Source organism: Meles meles, chromosome 4, assembly GCF_922984935.1.
Source record: "Meles meles chromosome 4, mMelMel3.1 paternal haplotype, whole genome shotgun sequence".
NCBI lineage: Eukaryota > Metazoa > Chordata > Mammalia > Carnivora > Mustelidae > Meles > Meles meles.
The window spans coordinates 22,981,422-22,999,327 of NC_060069.1; the positions used below are offsets into that span (position 1 = coordinate 22,981,422).

At 39.7% G+C, this 17,906-nt stretch overlaps 1 protein-coding gene and 1 non-coding gene across 2 annotated transcripts in view; both read left to right on the forward strand.

Moving 5' to 3' along the window:
* The first annotated feature begins 987 nt into the window (after positions 1-987).
* Positions 988-17,906, forward strand: part of CMC1 (C-X9-C motif containing 1) — an 84,835-nt gene continuing 67,916 nt past the window's right edge. Inside the window, exon 1 of the mRNA XM_046003580.1 lies at positions 988-1,202. Within this exon, the coding sequence (XP_045859536.1) occupies positions 1,184-1,202 (19 nt within the window). The 5' untranslated portion in view covers positions 988-1,183. The remainder of the gene's footprint in view (positions 1,203-17,906) is intronic.
* On the forward strand, positions 3,840-3,951 carry LOC123941054. The gene has a single exon (XR_006818152.1). It is a non-coding gene; the product is annotated as a U6 spliceosomal RNA (small nuclear RNA).

Genomic DNA, 17,906 nt, shown 5'->3' on the forward strand with positions numbered 1-17,906 from the left:
AGCAGGGGAGGAGGGACTGCAGGTAGGTGGGGAGGGGATCATTTTGAAAGCTCTAAATCCCTCCCAGGGAAGAAGCAGCTGCTCCTTGTTTTTCTAACATCTGTCCCATCTGTCCCGGCTGCACCTCACTCAAACTAGCTAAACGTCGGTATAACAAGGAAGCATTTCTGAAGGCTGGTTGGTGAGTGGAAATGAGCATCACTGCCACCAGAAAGTTTCTTTTTAACAAGAGGGCAGTTGGGGCTCTTCAGGAGCATAGCTATCGCCTTCCTTCATTTTTCTCCAAAATATACAGCTTTAATTGACAGAGTCGGGATTTTTAACATCACGCAAATCAGCCTGTACGCCCTAAGGATATTTTCTAGCGCCCATTTTTAAAATTTCCCCTCCAGGGGAACCACAAGCTGCTGATGCGTGGGACAAATAATGATACTGCACAAACTATACCACTTCTATAGTAGAACAAGCTGTCTATATCTCGCACGTGTGGAGTTCATCCCATTTAATAGCGTGTTGCTGGTATCTGACTCCCCTGCCAACACGATACTCCTCGAGAATAGGAACCTTATTTTTACTCAGTTAGCTGCCTCTCGTATTCCGAACCCGTGGCTGGAACCCGACAGGCATAAAATAGACATTTGTGAATGAATGAACGTTAACGAAGAAAAAAAAAAAGGAGCAGGATGATTCATTCCGTTCTCCGAAGGCGGACATGGAGGGAGGTGCTTGGCGATGAACCTAGTCGCCACGGGAGGCGCACTCCCAAAGGCCCACAGCTTCTGCTCTGGTCTCCGCTTACCCCAGTCTGCAACCGGGTGCTCGCGCTCCTTCCCAAGCCAGGCTGCCCGCATTGGAGGCGGTCTCGCCTCTAAGGCACGCGAGGCCACGCCCCCTTTCCTGGTCATTCCCTTGGAGACGTCTGTTCCACATCAATTACAGGCTTCGGGGCGGTACCTGGAGAGCGCAGGCGCAATGGGCGACGGAAGTAGTGACTAGGAAAATAAGAAGGACGGAAAGAGGCTTGCCGGGCTCTGTGGAGGGCAAGGCGCTCCTCCTCCACCGCCTCCTCCTCTTCCTCCCGCGGGAAGCTCCCGGCGGCCGCACGTGCCGCCCAGGCCAGGCTCCTCCCCTCCCCTACCCCTTCCGGGAGCGGCCAGGGGCTGATTTCTCTCCGCCCGCCGAGATGGCGCTCGACCCCGCAGGTACGGGGGCGGAACGCGGGGGTTGCTGAGGAGTTACGGCCGGGGTCCCTAACCGCGGCTCTGCGGTTGGGGGCTGGCCTGGAAAAGGGGCCGAGCGCTGAGGTTGCACCGCTTCCGCAGACGTCAGCTCACGCCCGGCCGGCCTGCCGCCTTAGGGTTTCTGGCGGCCGCAACTTCTTCCCAGCAGTCTTCGGGCTTCTTCCCGTTTCTTGGGGTTAGGGTTAGGTGAAAGGCGTTGGGTTTACTGTGTAAACTCTTGTCCATTCGTGGCTTACACACATTTCCTTCTTAACGCGACTGGTCTCTTCGTCATCTTTTCCGCCCTTCTGGGGGTACTGATTCCTTTAAATAATCTGTAATCTAACCTAAAAGCGAAAATCCAAAAGAGCCATCATTGTGGCAAGATTCAGTTTCTTGAGCAAGGATCTCTAGGGTTTTGATAAACATTTTAACTTTAGTGTTAACACCCCATTTCCATTTGCAGCAGTGGTTTCAGGTTCCTCGAATTCCCGTCCTTAAAGCAGCTCACCTGCGCCTGTTTCCTTGCTTTAAGCTCTTTATGTTGAGGGAAGCTCACCTGAGGCATCTTAGAGGGTATTCATGTAAATATAGGGAACTTCATTTTGAAGGGAATAGTAATTGGTCTAGTCCACTCCCTTCATTTTATGAATATGAAAACTTGAGGCATTGGAAGGAGCTTCAAACTTAGGAGATTCGGAAATGGAAGTCATTTTGGTGACTCAAGAGCGGAAAGTGTATGTAGCCAACAAATAATACTACTTATTGAACGTTTTATTATCAAGCTAAGTATTCACAGTTGTCCAATAATAATGTATGGTATGGTAGATAGTATTATCTCCCTTTTATGGATTAGCAGGTGGAGAGAGGATCAGGGACTACTCTGAAGCATAAAAGAATTTCTGGAACACCTAATGATCATACCAATACTGGGCCAGGTGGTTGAATTAGACTTTATGAGGCAGTTAACAATTGATCTGGGCTGTAAAGGAAAACTTCCAGTAGTTGGAGTTGGAGAAGAGGCGGCAGAATGAGGAAATGTACAGGCAGTAAATAGTACTGTGTAATGTTTGGTTGCAGGGTGGAAATAAGGGGTGCCTAAGGAAAATTAGGTTAGAAAGTAGATTAAGGCCTGTTACAATATGTGCAACCCCAGCATGGAGCCCATTGTGGGGCTTGAACTCACAATTTTGAGATTGATACCTGAACTGAGATTAAGAATCCGAAGCTCAAGTGACTGAGCCACCCAGGTACGCCTTAGTTCTAGTATTTGTTAGCTGAAAGTGGTATTCAAAGCAGTCTCCTACGAATGAAAAAACGGAGGCAGAGAGATCAAATGCTTTCAAACATCTATATTCTTAAATTTGGATCCAGGAGGATATTAAGGAAAAAGAAATCCTACATGCCATCTCCACTTTTTTTTTTTTTTTTTAAAGATTTAGTTAATTTATTTATTTGACAGCACAAGCCAGGGGGAGCAGCAGAGGGAGAGGGACGGGCAGGTTCTGGGAGCCAGACGTGGGGCTCCATCCCAGGACCCTGGGATCATGACCTGAGCCAAAGGCAGCCGCTCAACCAACTGAGCCACCCAGGCGCCCCATCCACTTTTTTACTGTCCAGTTATTCTTAAACCCACTTAAATCTTGTGGTATGCCCAAGGCTATGCAGCTAATTACTGGTAGAGTCCAGTCTGGAATAGAATTCTGTAATACATTTGCATGGTTACAGACCTTGCCTCTGTTGGAGTATTTATTGATTAAACAAATATGTGCCCGTTATGTGTCACAAGCATACAATGATAGAAGAAAGACAGCCCACCTCTATGCCCCCGTATACATTCTGCCAGATTATGATAAGCATTATGAAGAAAATAAGCAGTGTCATGTGGTAGGTGGTAAAGAGTGGACTACCTCAGAGTGGTATGTGAACAGATCTATGAGGAAGTATATGAATTGGAATCTGAAGGACAAGATGAAGTAGTTATGTGAAGAGGTAGGGAAAAAGTATGCCAGGCAGTCAGAAGTAGCAAATGCTTAAATATTTGTCATGAATGAGGGCCAGAGTGGTGGAGCTCCATAAGGGAAGATGTTGGGAAAGTAGGCAGGAGCTAGATGCTGCAGGGCCTCGAAGGCTCTGATAGGAAGGCACTGGGGGGCTTCTAAAGAGGGCAGTGGCATATTATAAATCATGTCTTTACTACCCTGACTGTAGTGGTATCATGCACTATGGAGGGGTCCTGAATGCAAGCAGGGAAACAGGTTAAGCGGTGGTGGCAGTAGTCCAGGCCAGATATGTTAGTATGTTAGACTGGAATGGTATTAGAAAAGCTGGAAAGAATATAAAGCTTATTAGCTTGATGTTTTGGAGGAACAATTGAGAAGACCTGCTGTTGCATTGAATAAAGATGGTGAGGAAAAGAGAGGCATTAAGGATAATTAATGGGTTTTTTTTTTACTGACTGGGTGGCTGGTGATGGCCAGATCTAACAGTATGATCATTGGAAACTTGATTAAAAGCAGGGATGGAAGATTGAATGGGAAGAAAGAAAGTGGAGTCAGCAAGTTGAAAGTTTTAAATTTTTCTTCTGTTTAAATTCCAGAATAAAAATATATTAAAGCTGTGCTTTCTTTGGCAGCACATATACTAAAATTGGAATGATACAGAGAAGATTAGCATGGCCCCTGTGCAAGGATGACACCAAAAAATATATTAAAGCCAGTTTTCTGTTTTTTAACTTCATTTTTGTTTGGTTCTTGAGTTGAAGCATAGGCTCACATTTTGATATTTCTCTTGCTTTTTATACAGTGGCTTGTGCCCATGCTGGTAGTTGTATCAGATGAAGTTTACATAGCAACATCTGTTTTCCCACTGGTTTATGTTAGATTTTTAAAAATATTTTTTATTAAGTTTTTAGTTTTAATTCCACTGTTGTTGACGGTGTTATTAGTTCCAGGTGTACACTATAGTGATTCCACAATTCTGTGCATTACTCAGTGCTCATCAGGGTAAATGTACTCTTTAATCCCTATCACCTATTTCATCCATTCCTCCACCTACCTCCCCTGTGGAAACAATCTGTTCTCTATAGTTAAGAGTCTGTTTCTTCATGTCTCTGTTTCTCTCTCTCTCTCTCTCTCTCTCTCTTTTTTTTTTTTGGTGTTTGTTTTTCTTAAATTCCATGAGTGAAATCATATGGTATTTGTCTTTTTCTGACTTATTTTGCTTAGCATTACACTCTAGCTCCATCCATGTCATCCTAAACGGCAAGATTTCATTCTTTTTTATGCCTGAATAATATTCCATTGTGTATGTATATATCACCTCTTCTTTATCCATTCATCTATTGATGGACACTTGGGTTGCTTCCATAATTTGGCTATTGTAAGTAATGCTGCTATAAATATAGGGGCACATGTATCCCTTTGAATTAGCGTTTTTGAATTTTGGGGGTAAATACCTAGTAGTGTGATTGGTGGATTGGAGGGTAGTTCTATTAAGTTTTGGAGGAATCGCCTCCACTGTTTTCCACAGGGGCTGTACCAGTTTGCATTCCCACCAACAGTGCAGGCGGGTTCCTTTTTCTCCACATCCTCTCCAACACTTGTTTCGTGTGCTTTTGATGTTAGCCATTTTGACAGGTATGAGGTGATGTCTCATTGTAGTTTTGATTTGCATTTCTCTAATGATGAGTGATGTTGAGCATCTTTTCACATGTCTGTTGGCCATCTGGATGTCTTCTTTGAAAAAATGTTCATGGCTTCTGCCTATTTTTTGATTGGATTATTTGGTTTTTTGGTGTTGAATTGTATGAGTTCATTATATACTTTGAATACTAACCCTTTATCAGATATATCATTTGCAAATTTCTTCTCCCTTTCAGTAGGTTACCTTCATTGATTTATGTTAGATTTTTAAAGATCTTTATACAAGTTTGATCTTCATCTGGCATCAGGTTTTAACTAACTTTGTAGGCTCTATCTTTCTCAAGAAGCTCTGAACCCAGCATTGAAATGCAGATTACATACTTACTCTTCTGTGTAGTTTTATTGACACTTATTTTCCTTTTCCTAAATGTAGGGGTAATAAGGGCACTCTTTGTACATTTATCAGCTGTAATTATGTTCATTATTTTCTATTACTATTTGCAGAGAGAAAAAGCTGGAGGGAGTTCACAACACCCAAGAAAATTGGTTGCAGAAAGAGATTAATATTTGTAAAAAATACTCATATGTGGTTTGCTCCCGGATATTGATTTAATTTACTAAGCCTCTGACATTTTAAAAGAGTCCAGACAGTTCTAATATGCAAACAGAGTAGAAAAGGAACCACTGTTCTGAACTCTTCCACTTTTATTGACTTATTCTTCAGCTTTTTCTTACCAGTCTAATCCCCCTATTTCCAGAGAAAATTATCCCTACATTTTTAGCCATGAATGGGACCTTTGATGGCATAGTAATGGTTCAGAAATATACAGTATAACTCATTCTTGCATAATAGGACTTAAGCATAGTCTATTCCAAGTCATATTTGCCAATTTAGTACCCCTTCTACAAGTATATTTTGAAAATCTAGTCAGACTTAAGTAATTGAAAATTTAAATGATTGTATATTTTTAATGCATAACACATGATCCCCTATAGGAACAATTTTAAAAGTGGTGCTTGTTAAAATAGAATTTTCAAAAAGGTAAAATGACTGCTCATGCAAATACAAAATGAATGTGTGTTGAAGATTTTCTTCAATTCATTAGTGAATTGAAAAAAAGCGTTTGACAAGCCAGATGCATAGACTGTTTCATAGATTGCTTGCTTAGATAAAAGAAAAAGTTAGTTTACAACACGACTATACACTGTAATCTTTGGGGTTATCTTTTCCACTGGTCAGAAGTTATTTCTGTCTTTATTTTACAAAGTTCTAGACATTAACTTCCTTCTGTACCTAGTTGTAAGAGGGCCTGCTAATGGGGAGTCCAGCCCAGGGCTGTACTGAAAGAACACATAGTTATTCCTTTGCTATTTCCAGATTCCAGAGAATTTTCCAACATGATTATATTCCCAGATGACAACCTACAGAAACCTGGGCCTGATAATTTTGATTACTTTCTCTAATAACCAGAAGAGATCCCCCCCCACCCCCTGCCTTGTACCATTTCCTCTTTTAGCAGGGTAGTTAGTTCCCCTTCCCTCATCCATTAGTGTGGATTTTTTTCTCTACTTTTGCATAGTGGGGCAATAGCAGCAGAGAGAAGTGTCCTTAACCCAGGTGTGTGTGTCGCTGTTGTAGTGTTTTCCAGAAATCTAATTAGGGGAGGAATATGGGACAGTGAGAGCTCAGAGGATGGAAAGTGGAATCAGGAATTTCATGACATCCCATGCACAGATGTTGAAGATGTGTCTTGGGGGGGGGGGGTGTCCTCATGGCAGTTCTTGGAATATTTGAATTATAGGGGTTCTGTTAGTGGTTCTTGTGGGTAGATTAGCTTTAGGGGTACCAGCACTTATCAAATTCACTGGAAATTAAGTTAGACATCTAAACAGATTAGAAGAATCTTTTCAGAGCACTGTGTGACTAATACATAAAAGGTTGTGTAGCTGATCAGAAAAATTTTGATTTTATTATTGCTTCAGTAGCTCTGTAGTGTTCTCTTAGATTACATTGGTAGTTGAGGGTTAAAAATCTGTTTAACTTGTATTTTTATATATTTCTAAATTCGAAGTAAATTGGTTATAGGAGTTGTGAATCACAAATCATGAAATGTTTTGTCAACCAGCTTAGGGAATTTGAATTTTATCCTGAGAATGATGGGAAGATGCTGCAGATTTTTAGGCAAATAGAACTTCCTTCATTTTCTGTTTATCTGGCTTTTCATCAGATCCAGGTTATTTGTTGTCAGCAAAATATTGCCTCAGTGGTGATGTGTCTTTCTCATGGCATCATATCTGGAGGCACATTGATGTCTGTCTCTCATAGGTGACATTAATTTTAATCACCCAGTTAAGGGCTTTGTCCCATTTGTTTTTTCCTCTCATCATTAATCAGTAATCTGTGGGGAGACCATTTAAGACTAGGCAAATACCGATTCCTTATCAAAAAATTCCCCTTTGATGTGGTATCCATTGATGATTTTTGCCTGATTCAGTCTTCCCAACAATGGTTGCAGAGTGACGATTTTCTGTCTCCAGCATTCTCTCCACATTTATTGGGTGGTTGTTGGCATTTTGATACAAGCCAGAGATCATTTTGTTTCTTGTTTATTTATAGATTTATCATAGATACACACTCATGAATTCCTTTTTTTCCAGTTATAACTTGTTGCCATATGTAATTATTTTGGTGCTCACATTTTCCCAGATTTAGCCCATGAGAGCGTTCCTTCAAACTGGCTTCCGGGTCCTTGTGATATGCTCCCATCCTTTTTTGGAGCATTTCCTTTTTTTCCTCACAAGGTATTTCTGGCCCATCCATAGATTTCGTCCTGTCTCTTACAAACCCTGGTTCCTTTCTTTGGGCATGACATTGGAGACCAAGGTCTGGGGACCATTGGATGTTTTACATGCAAGTGATTGGTGAATGGTATGCTCTTAGGAAAAAACCTGTGAGGGACTGAGGGGAACAGGAAAGGGAAGGGGAAGAAGCTGAGCAAGGATGTGGTTTCAGGGAAGGCCCGGCTCTACCTGATCAGCTCTGGTGCACCACAGCATGCAGGGCTTGTCCCACTTTGGAGGCAAGGGCTCTGGGCTTTTGTGACCTGTCAGTCCTTGCCCACTGCAGGAGATGGGAGGAGGGCAGCAGGCAGGAGAGCTGGAATATGCTGCCATGGCCCGGGCAGTCCCGAAAAGGTTGCAGGTGTGAGTGCCCCTGCATTCTGCTATATGAAGGATTCCAGCTTTCTCCTAAAAATCTTGTATCTGAAGTTCTTGGGAACCTTTGTTCAGTTAGTGAGAGTTGGGATATTGGTAGGTCAGGTAGGAAGGGCTATGTGCACGAACATATAAATATGCACAGGTGTCTGTACTGGCTCCAGGTGTGGAAATCATGGGGTTGTGGTAATGACATTAGCTTCAGATAGACCTAACATCTGCCAAACTGTGCTTTGTTTTTTTCCCTCTAGGCCATTTGACATACTGTTTTGTTTTTTTTTTTTTTAGAATTTTCCCTCTCTTCCCCATCCCCAAGTCTGTCTAATTCTTGCTCATTTTTCACACCTCACTTTAGAATTATTTACATAGGAGGCTTTCCCTGATTGTTACCACCGTGCAATCTTTCAAAAAACAATTTTAAAATTACTTGAGATTTTTAAAAACTACCAAAATGTCAAATAACCTGGGTATAGCGTTTTTCATTCTAGATCTAGAGTTTTTTCCTTGAGAAATAAAATGGAACTTATAGATGTGAATGTCTCTGTGTCCAGTGATTTGAGAGATGAAGAAAAGCATCGTGTGGAGAATGAGAATATGTATGTAACTGTGTAGTAAACATAAATATTTTTATATGATTTCTCCTCTTTAAGATTATCAGAGACTAGATGATTAGAGAAGATAAACCAGTTAATTACATCTAGACAGTAAGAGATTGCCCACCAGGGGTGGGGGGGAGCACTGTCCTTTTATGGAAATAGCACCCAATTGAATTGGGAAATGTGTAATGATATCTTGTTTTAGACTTTGCCATTAACCTTAGGCCCAATTCTAAATATTTTGTTTATTTATTTGACAGAAAGAGATCACAAGTAGACAGAGAGCCAGGCAGAGGACAGCGGGGGAGGGGGGGAGCGCGGGGGTGGTGCAGAGCAGGCCTCCTGCTGAGCAGAGAGCCCAATGCAGGGCTCCATCCCAGGACTCTGGGATCATGACCTGAGCCAAAGGCAGAGGCTTAACCCCCTGAGCCACCCAGGCTCCCCTTAGGCCCAATTCTAAATGGCATACTCTCAGGTTTGAGGATGAGGGGCAGGGGAGAGTAAGGTTTATCAGATAACTGTGAACGCTGCTTTTTTTTTTTTTTAAATTTAAGATTTTACTTATTTATTTGATAGAGAGCACAAGCCCATAGAGCAGCAGGGAGAAGCAGGCCCCCTGCAGAGCAGGCTGGGATCTTGACCTGAGCTGAAGGCAGCCACTCAGCAGGTGCCCTGAAAGCTGCTTTAAGCCTTAAACATCTATGATTTTTAAATACTTGCAGTTGGTCTCAAAGGATTCTTGACTCAGCACAGATGATTCACCATAGGAAAAAACATCAAGTTTATGTTCCATTGACTAGAGGACTCTCCTTGTTTTTGTATAAGGGCGTTAATAGCATACGTGTAGAAGTCCCTAAGTTTATAAAGATGTCAAAAATACCACCTTTTACTTGATATAAGTGGATCAAACAAAACTGCCCAAATAAGAACACTGATGCCCAAATTCGCTTTCTCCCCCACCAGCCCTAATTATATTGTAACATTTTTGAGTTAAGAGATTGAGCGGAAAAATTTTTTTAAAAACATGGTATTTAATATCCTGCATTGTGTTTGCTGAGGAACTGTTACTGGGAGTTTTCTGTTTCTTGTTTTTGTTTTATTTTTTACAGATCAAAGGAGTGTTAAATATAATGAATTTAAATATTGAGTTTCAAATGTTTATGTGGCGGAGTAAGGAACTAGCCTGCTATTCTCATCATTGTGTAGACACCCTAGCATGGTGACTGATACATAGTAGGTGCCTAATATTTGTTAATAGAATGAATATCCATATTTATCCAATATTGAAACACTCTTAATCATGGGTCACTTATTAAACAGTTGGAATGTATATTTGCCATGTGCCAACAGTTAAAGGGAATTAAGAGATGACTGAGACATGGTCTCGGACCTCATTAAACTTACATTTCATGGTGTGTTTCTTGATTTAGCCACATATTAGAGTTATTTGAGGAGCTTTTAAAAATACAAATGCTTAGGGTGCCTGGGTGGCTCAGTGGGTTAAGCCTCTGCCTTCGGCTCAGGTCATGATCTCAGGGTCCTGGGATCGAGCCCCGCATCAGGCTGTCTGCTCAGCAGGGAGCCTGCCCCCCCCCCCCCCCCCCGTCTGCCTCTCTGCCTACTTGTGATCTTTCTGTCAAATAAACAAAATTTTAAATAAAAATAAAAATGCTTGGGTTTATCCCAGCAATTCTGATTTAACTGGTTTGGGTGGTGCCCAGGAATCAGAATTTTATAAAGCCTTCTCAAGTGCTTTTTAGAATATGCAGCCAGAACTGAGAACTTCTGGTACCAAAATCTGTCTTAGTGTCTTTGACCTTCCATAACAGCGTACCATAGACCGAGTGGCTTAAACAACAGATATTTATTTTCCCACAGTTCTGGAGGCTGGAAAGTCCAAGCTTAAGGTGCTAGCCAGTTTGGTTGCTAGAATCTTTTTATAAGACCACCTGTCAGATTAGGGTCTTACCCATATGATCTCCTTTAACACTTAATTGCCTCTCCAGATAAAAGTCATATTAAGGTTTAGAGCTTCAGGATGAAGTGAAGTGGGGGAGGGGGACAAAGATTCAGTCCATGGCAAGCACTGCTCTATCAGGAAAAGAAGATTGCACGGATGGTGTCATGTGATGTATGGATCCAGATGCAGTTAGAGCCATAGCGTTGTTGTACCCCAAATCCTGGGCTTAAAGGAGGAGAAGGCAGTTTCAGGTGCTGAGGTCAGAGAGAACTTTGGGATGGAACAAGTGTTTGATTTTAAGGCAGGTAGACTTTGTTAAGAAAATAAGAGGTAGAAAATGGAAAATAAGGACAGAAGATTGAGCTGGAGTTTGACTTTACAGTTATTTGCTGGGTAATGTTGCAAGATTGCTTTGAGTTTTCTGAGCCCCTGCTACTTTGTAATACCTTGTGTGTGATGTTTGTAAAACAATTCCTTCTACCACTTCCTTCCTTCCTTCTTTAAATATTTATTGTGTCTTCTTTTGTGTACCATATAAATGTAAGCTGGTTTTTTTGTTGTTTGTTTGTTTGTTTTTTAAGGCAAGGAGTATAACATAACCACCAGGATGGCAGAATGCAGATTTAAGTTGTTGAAATTTTTAAGTTGAAATCATGATGCCGGTGGGACTTGGAAATTGCCAATAGACACTTGAAAATGTGGGCAGAGTAAATTTTGGAGCTGGAAATAATCACTGAGAACATGGCATAATCAGCAGCATCTTTAAAGATGTGGGGTTGCTGCAGAAGGACTAGGAGCAGATCTTAACTCAGAATCGTTTATGCTTTTCCTAGTATTACGTTTTTTCAGAATATTTTTGAGACTCCTTTAGGATTTGCCTTCAGCCTGTACAGTCCATTCATCTTAATATCCTCATTTTTGGCAAGTTTTTTGTGTAGGAAGTGAACTTGAATTTCAGCCAACGTTAGCTAGGGGCAGTCTGGTGAAGGTGGTAGGTGATCTTCCTGGGAAACGCTCCTCCCCAAGAAAAGTTGTATTATGGAACTGGTTTCATGTTAACACACACGGACTCTGAAAGCCATGCCAAGAAAGCCATGAGTGGTGTGAGCAAAGTTGATTCTTTGAAATAAGTGAATAACCTCTCAATGTAAAAATAATTCCCCCACTCCATTACAAAGTGGCACATGTTTTCTGAAGAAATGTTATGAAGTATTATAAGATGAAGGAGAACTGGTGGAATAGAGTGGCCAAAGGCACTGAGGAACATTCATAGATTTGAATACAGTCCACCATATTCCAGATGTACCATCAGAGAAAAATCAGGTGTGTATTGCTGAGAAGGCATACGCATACCGTCCCTTATTTCTTTCTCAACTACCTGTTTATGTCTCTCATAACACTGCTGATTTTCTCTTATATATCAATGGGAAATTGTGCTTGTAGGAAAAGATAGTCTCAAAGTTTTACCAAGTAAAGTAAATGTGAAACCTTTTCATTTAAGAAATTATGGCCACGATGGAGATTGCAGCACATTTCTAAAATTGGCATGTCTTCTTGTATAAGTTGATTTCCTGCTTTGGTATACCTTTAGATTTGTTGTCCCTTTTTGGCCTCATCTTGGTTAAAGTAATGTGGGTGGAAGAGGAAGTTTTCACACCTAGCAATCTACAGAATCTGAGGTCCAAGAAATAGGTGCTTTTGGGAAATGGGCACATCTAGTGTGAACTGGGTGGTTATTAACAGTGAAAGCTGATAGGACAAAGTAGTTCCTATGAAGACTACTGTTGTGGGCTATAGGGTATCTGACCCAGAAGCTAAGCAGAAGTAGGCACATCTACCTCACTGACTTGCTTATCTTTTTGAAGTTTGAGCTTATAAATTAGATTACCAGTTGACCTAATATGTGATGTTTACTTTGAAGGTATTTTTTCAGCCAACTGACAAATGGCTTCTGGTAGGTTTGTTTTTTTTTTTCTTTTAAATAAATTTCAACATGCTAGAAATCAGAGAATCAGAATTCCATTTAACGCTCTGATAAAGAAAATCTGAACGGTCAGGGTTTTTTGTTTTTTTGTTTTTTTGTTTTTAATTTTGCCTATGCTTCTGATGCTTCTGAAACAATCTTGACTATCTGAGGGTTATTTCACACTTTGCATAACTTCCGAAGCTTATATAACCTTTTATTTGCTGAAATCCCTTTAAAGCGGCCACCACCTGCGTATGTGTGGTGTGTCATGGAAGATGATTCGAGACCTGGGTTACGTGATCTTGGCATTGCTGCTTTATCAGAGACTTGATTTATTTAACCCTGTGGGTCTCCAGTTCTTTATCCGCAAAATGGAATCAAAGTACCTTCACCTGGGTGTGCTGTTACACAGACTGTGATCGTTCATTGCCTCATCTTGAAGGCCTTATAGCCAGAGGCAGGCTGGAATTTGGGGCAAGGGGAGGGTGGGGAGAATCTCCTACTGATTTTCTTTTCTGGTTTTGTTCATTCAAGTAGGGCTTGAAGGAAAGAGTGTGAAAGGAGCACTGATCTTCACTGTCTTAATTTTCCCAGCTTAAGTATCTCTATCACCCACCCACCCCTTCCTCATTTTATCATAGCAAGAAAGTACAAGCAAGCTGGCAGGAACCTGAGAATCTGATCAAAATCATCCCTATTTTTGTGCTGTTGAAAACTGGAAGCTGCCTAGCTTCCTAGTGTGAAGTACTTATTGGAAATGTAGCAGTTGAGAATACTGGTCTTTCTATGTTTTTCCTGATACCATCTGCCTGGAGCCCTTCATTTCTAGGCTCTTGGTAGCTAGTAGAGAGACCTAAAGATAGAAACTGTGGCTAATGAGGATACCGTTGCAAACTTACTGCAAGCACTTTCCTTGTTTTTCTTCCAGAGTAAAGAGTAGCATGGAAATGTCTTCAGGAGTGAATAAATTTAACCAGGAAGTTTAAAAAAAAAAAAAAGTGGCATTTTCTAAACAAGAATCAAATTCGTTAAATTAGAACATTCTCACTATTGTAAAGGCATACCTTGCCCTTCCAATGTCACTTCTTTCCAATGAAAGATTCTATATTCTGATTTGCTTCACTGTTGTCTTTGTGGATTCATAGCAACTGCTGTTGTCAGTAGACTTATAATCTAATCTACTCCCGCCATACTGCAAGAACTTGTGAGCCCCCAAGCAAAATCCGAGCTAACAAATTCAGCCAGTGAAAAAGGTGAAAATTGACTTTCAGGTGATGATAGAATGTTGAGAAGTTAGAGCTTTGGAAATTTTCTTTGGTGGTGTTATCCTGATTCTTTATCTCAGTATAAATGCATATGACTATATAGTAGCAAACTCTCAAAATTTGATTTTTTTTGCAGGTTCTTATACAAATGTATAACATATATGCATCACATTGACTTCGAGAGAATCATTCTGAATTTTATGAATAAAAAGGATAATTTATAATTGTGTTGAAGGTAGCTTTGTAATACGTATAAAATTATAATTAATAATATTCAGTGGTTGATATGCTATCAAATGAGAGCATATTTAGCAGAATTTATTTTTATATTTTTGTTATTTCTGATTTAACACCAAGAGTTTGGAAAATCTAAATATTCATGTGATTCTGTAATTGTTTTTGTTTGTTTTGCCATAGGGTGTTTTAGAAGAATGTTCAGAAGGATTTTTGCAAGCCATTTAAAACATATGTTTACATAGGAATTATAACCTAGAATTCATAAATAGGTAAATTTCTATTATAATTTCTTAAGGAAAAATAGTTTAATATTACACAACTATGCCTGTATTTAAGGAACTGATTTAAAAAATTAGTGCTTTTGTTATCTGAGACCACTGCAAAGTTTCTAGAACAAAAGATACTCATCAGGACACAATATTACTAAGTTGTATAGTTTAAAATTATATAAGTGAAAGGAAGAGGTAACATTTTGAAATTGATTTTATAAACTAGGTCAGTGTATTACAATGTTTCCTCTACTCCTCATTAATTATGTTAATAACTGATGCCTCCTAACATGTGTGCTGCAGAGCAGGAGGAAAGAAGTATGTAGAGATAGTCTCCTGTTTCATTATTTCCCTTCAAGTACACCTCAGCTTTCCACTCCACAGGATGTCTCACAGGCATCAGAAATTCACTATGTCCACAGCTGAAGTCCTCTCCCACCTGGTGTTTCTCGTGCGTTCGCTGTGTCAGTGAGTGGTCACAGCATTTCCCTGGGAGCCGGAAAAACTGGCAGCCTTCTTTGAATCCTCTTTTCCTTAGTCCCTGCAGGCCCTGTGGTCCTGTAGGGCCTCCCTCGAAGCTGCCTTTTTTTTCTCCATCCATATTTCCAGTGCCTTCTATAAGCTCACTGTCCTTTTTCCCATCTGACAGCAGCTCTGGCAAAGCTAAGGAGAAAGAGGGGCATAAATAAATAGTTTAGGCCAGGTTTCAGTAAACCAGGGTCCAGGCAAAATTTAGTAAGGTCCGTAAGCTATGAATGGTTAGTTACATTTTCAAAGGGTGGTTTAAAAAGCATATACATAGTCTGTAGCCTACAAAACTTTATTCACAAGTCTGGTCCTTAATTAGAAATAGTTTGTTGAACCCTGGCATAGGTAATGAAAATTGGGATACAACTATAGGAGGTTCTGAGCTGAAGCTGTAGTTTGCAGAAGGCATTCTTTAGGAAAATCTCAGTTCCGTTCTTCAGGCTTTTGAAGGCAGCTGTGCTCCCCACTATACCACCAAGCTGTTCTTCAGGCTTTAGAGACCCACCCAGATTAGCTAGGAAAATCTAGTTTCCTTAAAGTCAACTGATTATAGACTTTTTAATCATATCTGCCAAGTACCTTCCCAGCAAAACCCAGATTAGTGTTTGTTTAAATAAGTGGAGAGGATAGCCTAGCCAAGTTGATTCCTAAAACTGATAGTCACAGGTAGTTTCTACCAAACTTTAAAGGAACTGATAATCTTTATTTTATACAGAGTGTTCAGAGAATACAAGGGGAGAGTAGGTCCCTAGTTTATCATTTAAATAATGTAACTGTGATACCAAAGCAGCACAGAGGAAAATCGTAGGCCAATCTCAATACAAAGATCCCTATAAAAATTCTAAATGGAATTTGAGCATCCAAGACCGAGGTGCTGTTAGTTTATACTTACCATTTTTCTAAAGGACCTAGCCAGTAAGCATTTAAGAAGAAAGAGCAGAGCTATCCCTGTGATTGTCCACATAGAAATTAGAAGACTATGGTCAATTTACTAGAACTAATGAGAAGTAAGATTGTGTTGGCTATAAGGACATTAAAAAATTTAAGTGAAACTAGCAACAAATAATCACATGTTACTTAACCCTTACTGGTAGAAATAAATCTAGTAAAAGATGAACAATATCTTTAAAGAGAAAATTACAGAACTTGTTATCTACTTAATTATTTAAAATTACATGTTAAAATCACCCACTATGAGTGCAGATACTTAATCCTGTTTTAAAGCTAATATATTATAAATTGAGGTAAAATATGCAGTGAAATCTGTAGGTTGTAAGTTGTGATACATGTCTACAACTGACCGAATCAAGACCTACCCCAGAGAGTATCCTCCTCAACTCCCATAGATAACCAGTGTTCTATTCTTTATCAACACAATTTTTCATGTTCTTGAATCATGTAGTATTTACTCTTGGGCCTGGCTTCTTGTTCTCAGCAGTTTTAAGCTCCACCCATGCTGAGTGTATCAGCAGTTATTGTATTGCTGAGTAGTATTCAGTTGGGCATTTAGGTTGTTTCCAATTGTTGGCTAGTGTGAATGCTTCCATAAACAGACTTGTACAAGTCATTTTCTGGAAATGTGTTGTCATTGACGTTAGGTGAATGAATACCTAGGAGTGGAAAGTGGGTGGGGTGTATATTTAACTATAACTTAACGATTAGTTTTCCAAAGAAGTTTATCTCTTCACACTCTTACCAGCTATATATGAAAGTTCCAATTGCTCCACGTTCTGACATTTGGTGTTGTCAGTATTTTTAATTTTAGTCATTCCTGTGGGTGTGAAATGGTATAATGGGGTTCATTTGCATTTTCTTAATGACTGATGATTTTGAACACCTGTTCATTTACATATTTACAATTTGTATATATTTTTGAGGATTCCATTCACACCTTTTGTCCTTTTTTATTGGGTTTTTTATTTGGTTGTTTGTATTTTTGTTATTGATGTGTAGGAGTTCTTTATGCTAAATTCAAGTCCTTTGTCAAATAAGTCTATGTATTTATATATAGAGAGATATAGAGTTGTACCTATTTCTGTATTTATCTGTGTCTATATCTGTCTATCTATCTACTATGAACGCTTTCTCCTAGCTTGCCTTTTAATTTTCTTCATGGTATTTTTCGATGAACACATTTTATATTTGATGAAATTTATGTTTTTCTCTTCTGTTTAGCGTCCTTGTGTCTTAAAAAAATCTTTTTCTACTCTGAGGAATTGAAGTTTTTTTTTAGTTTAATAGTTTTAGTTTTTATATTTAGGTTTATAATCTGTGGCAAATTAGTTTTTGTGGGTACTGTGAAGTAGATCAGAAGGTTTAGGCTGATTCCCCCCCCCCCCCCACCTCCATTTTTATCCAAGTTTACCACCATTTGTTGAAAATGCTTTTTTTGGGCGCCTCAGTGGCTTAGTCAGTTACACGTCTGCTTTCAGCTCAGGTCATGATCCCGGGGTCCTGGGATGAAGTCCCACATCGGTCTCCCTGCTCAGTGAGGAGTCTGCTTCTCCATCTCTCTATCCTTCCTCTCTGCTCACACTCTCACACTCTCAAATAAGTAAAATATTAGAAAAAACTTTTGTTTCTTCATTCAGTAACCTTGGTGAATATGTCAAAATAAAGTGACTGTATATAAGTGGAAACATTTCTGGACTCTGTTTTGTTACATGAATCTATTTGTTTATCCTAATTATACCTGTTACTACACCACCTTGATTGCTGTAGCTTTGTTGTAAGACTTGGAATCACCTGAAATCAGGTATGTAAGTTATCCAGATTTGTTCTTCTGTTTTCCTGTTTTGGTTATTCTGAGTCCTTTACTCTTAGACATTTTTAAGCTTTTTAAAATTATAACTTTATTTTGAAACAGTGTAACACATAAAGCTGCAAAAGGTGGCAGTTTTCATGTTCCTTTTCTCCAGTTTTTCCTAATGGTACTGTCTCTCATAACCTTAGTATAGGTCTTCAGTGAGCATGATACTGCTTTCAAAGGGGCAAAAATTAACAGA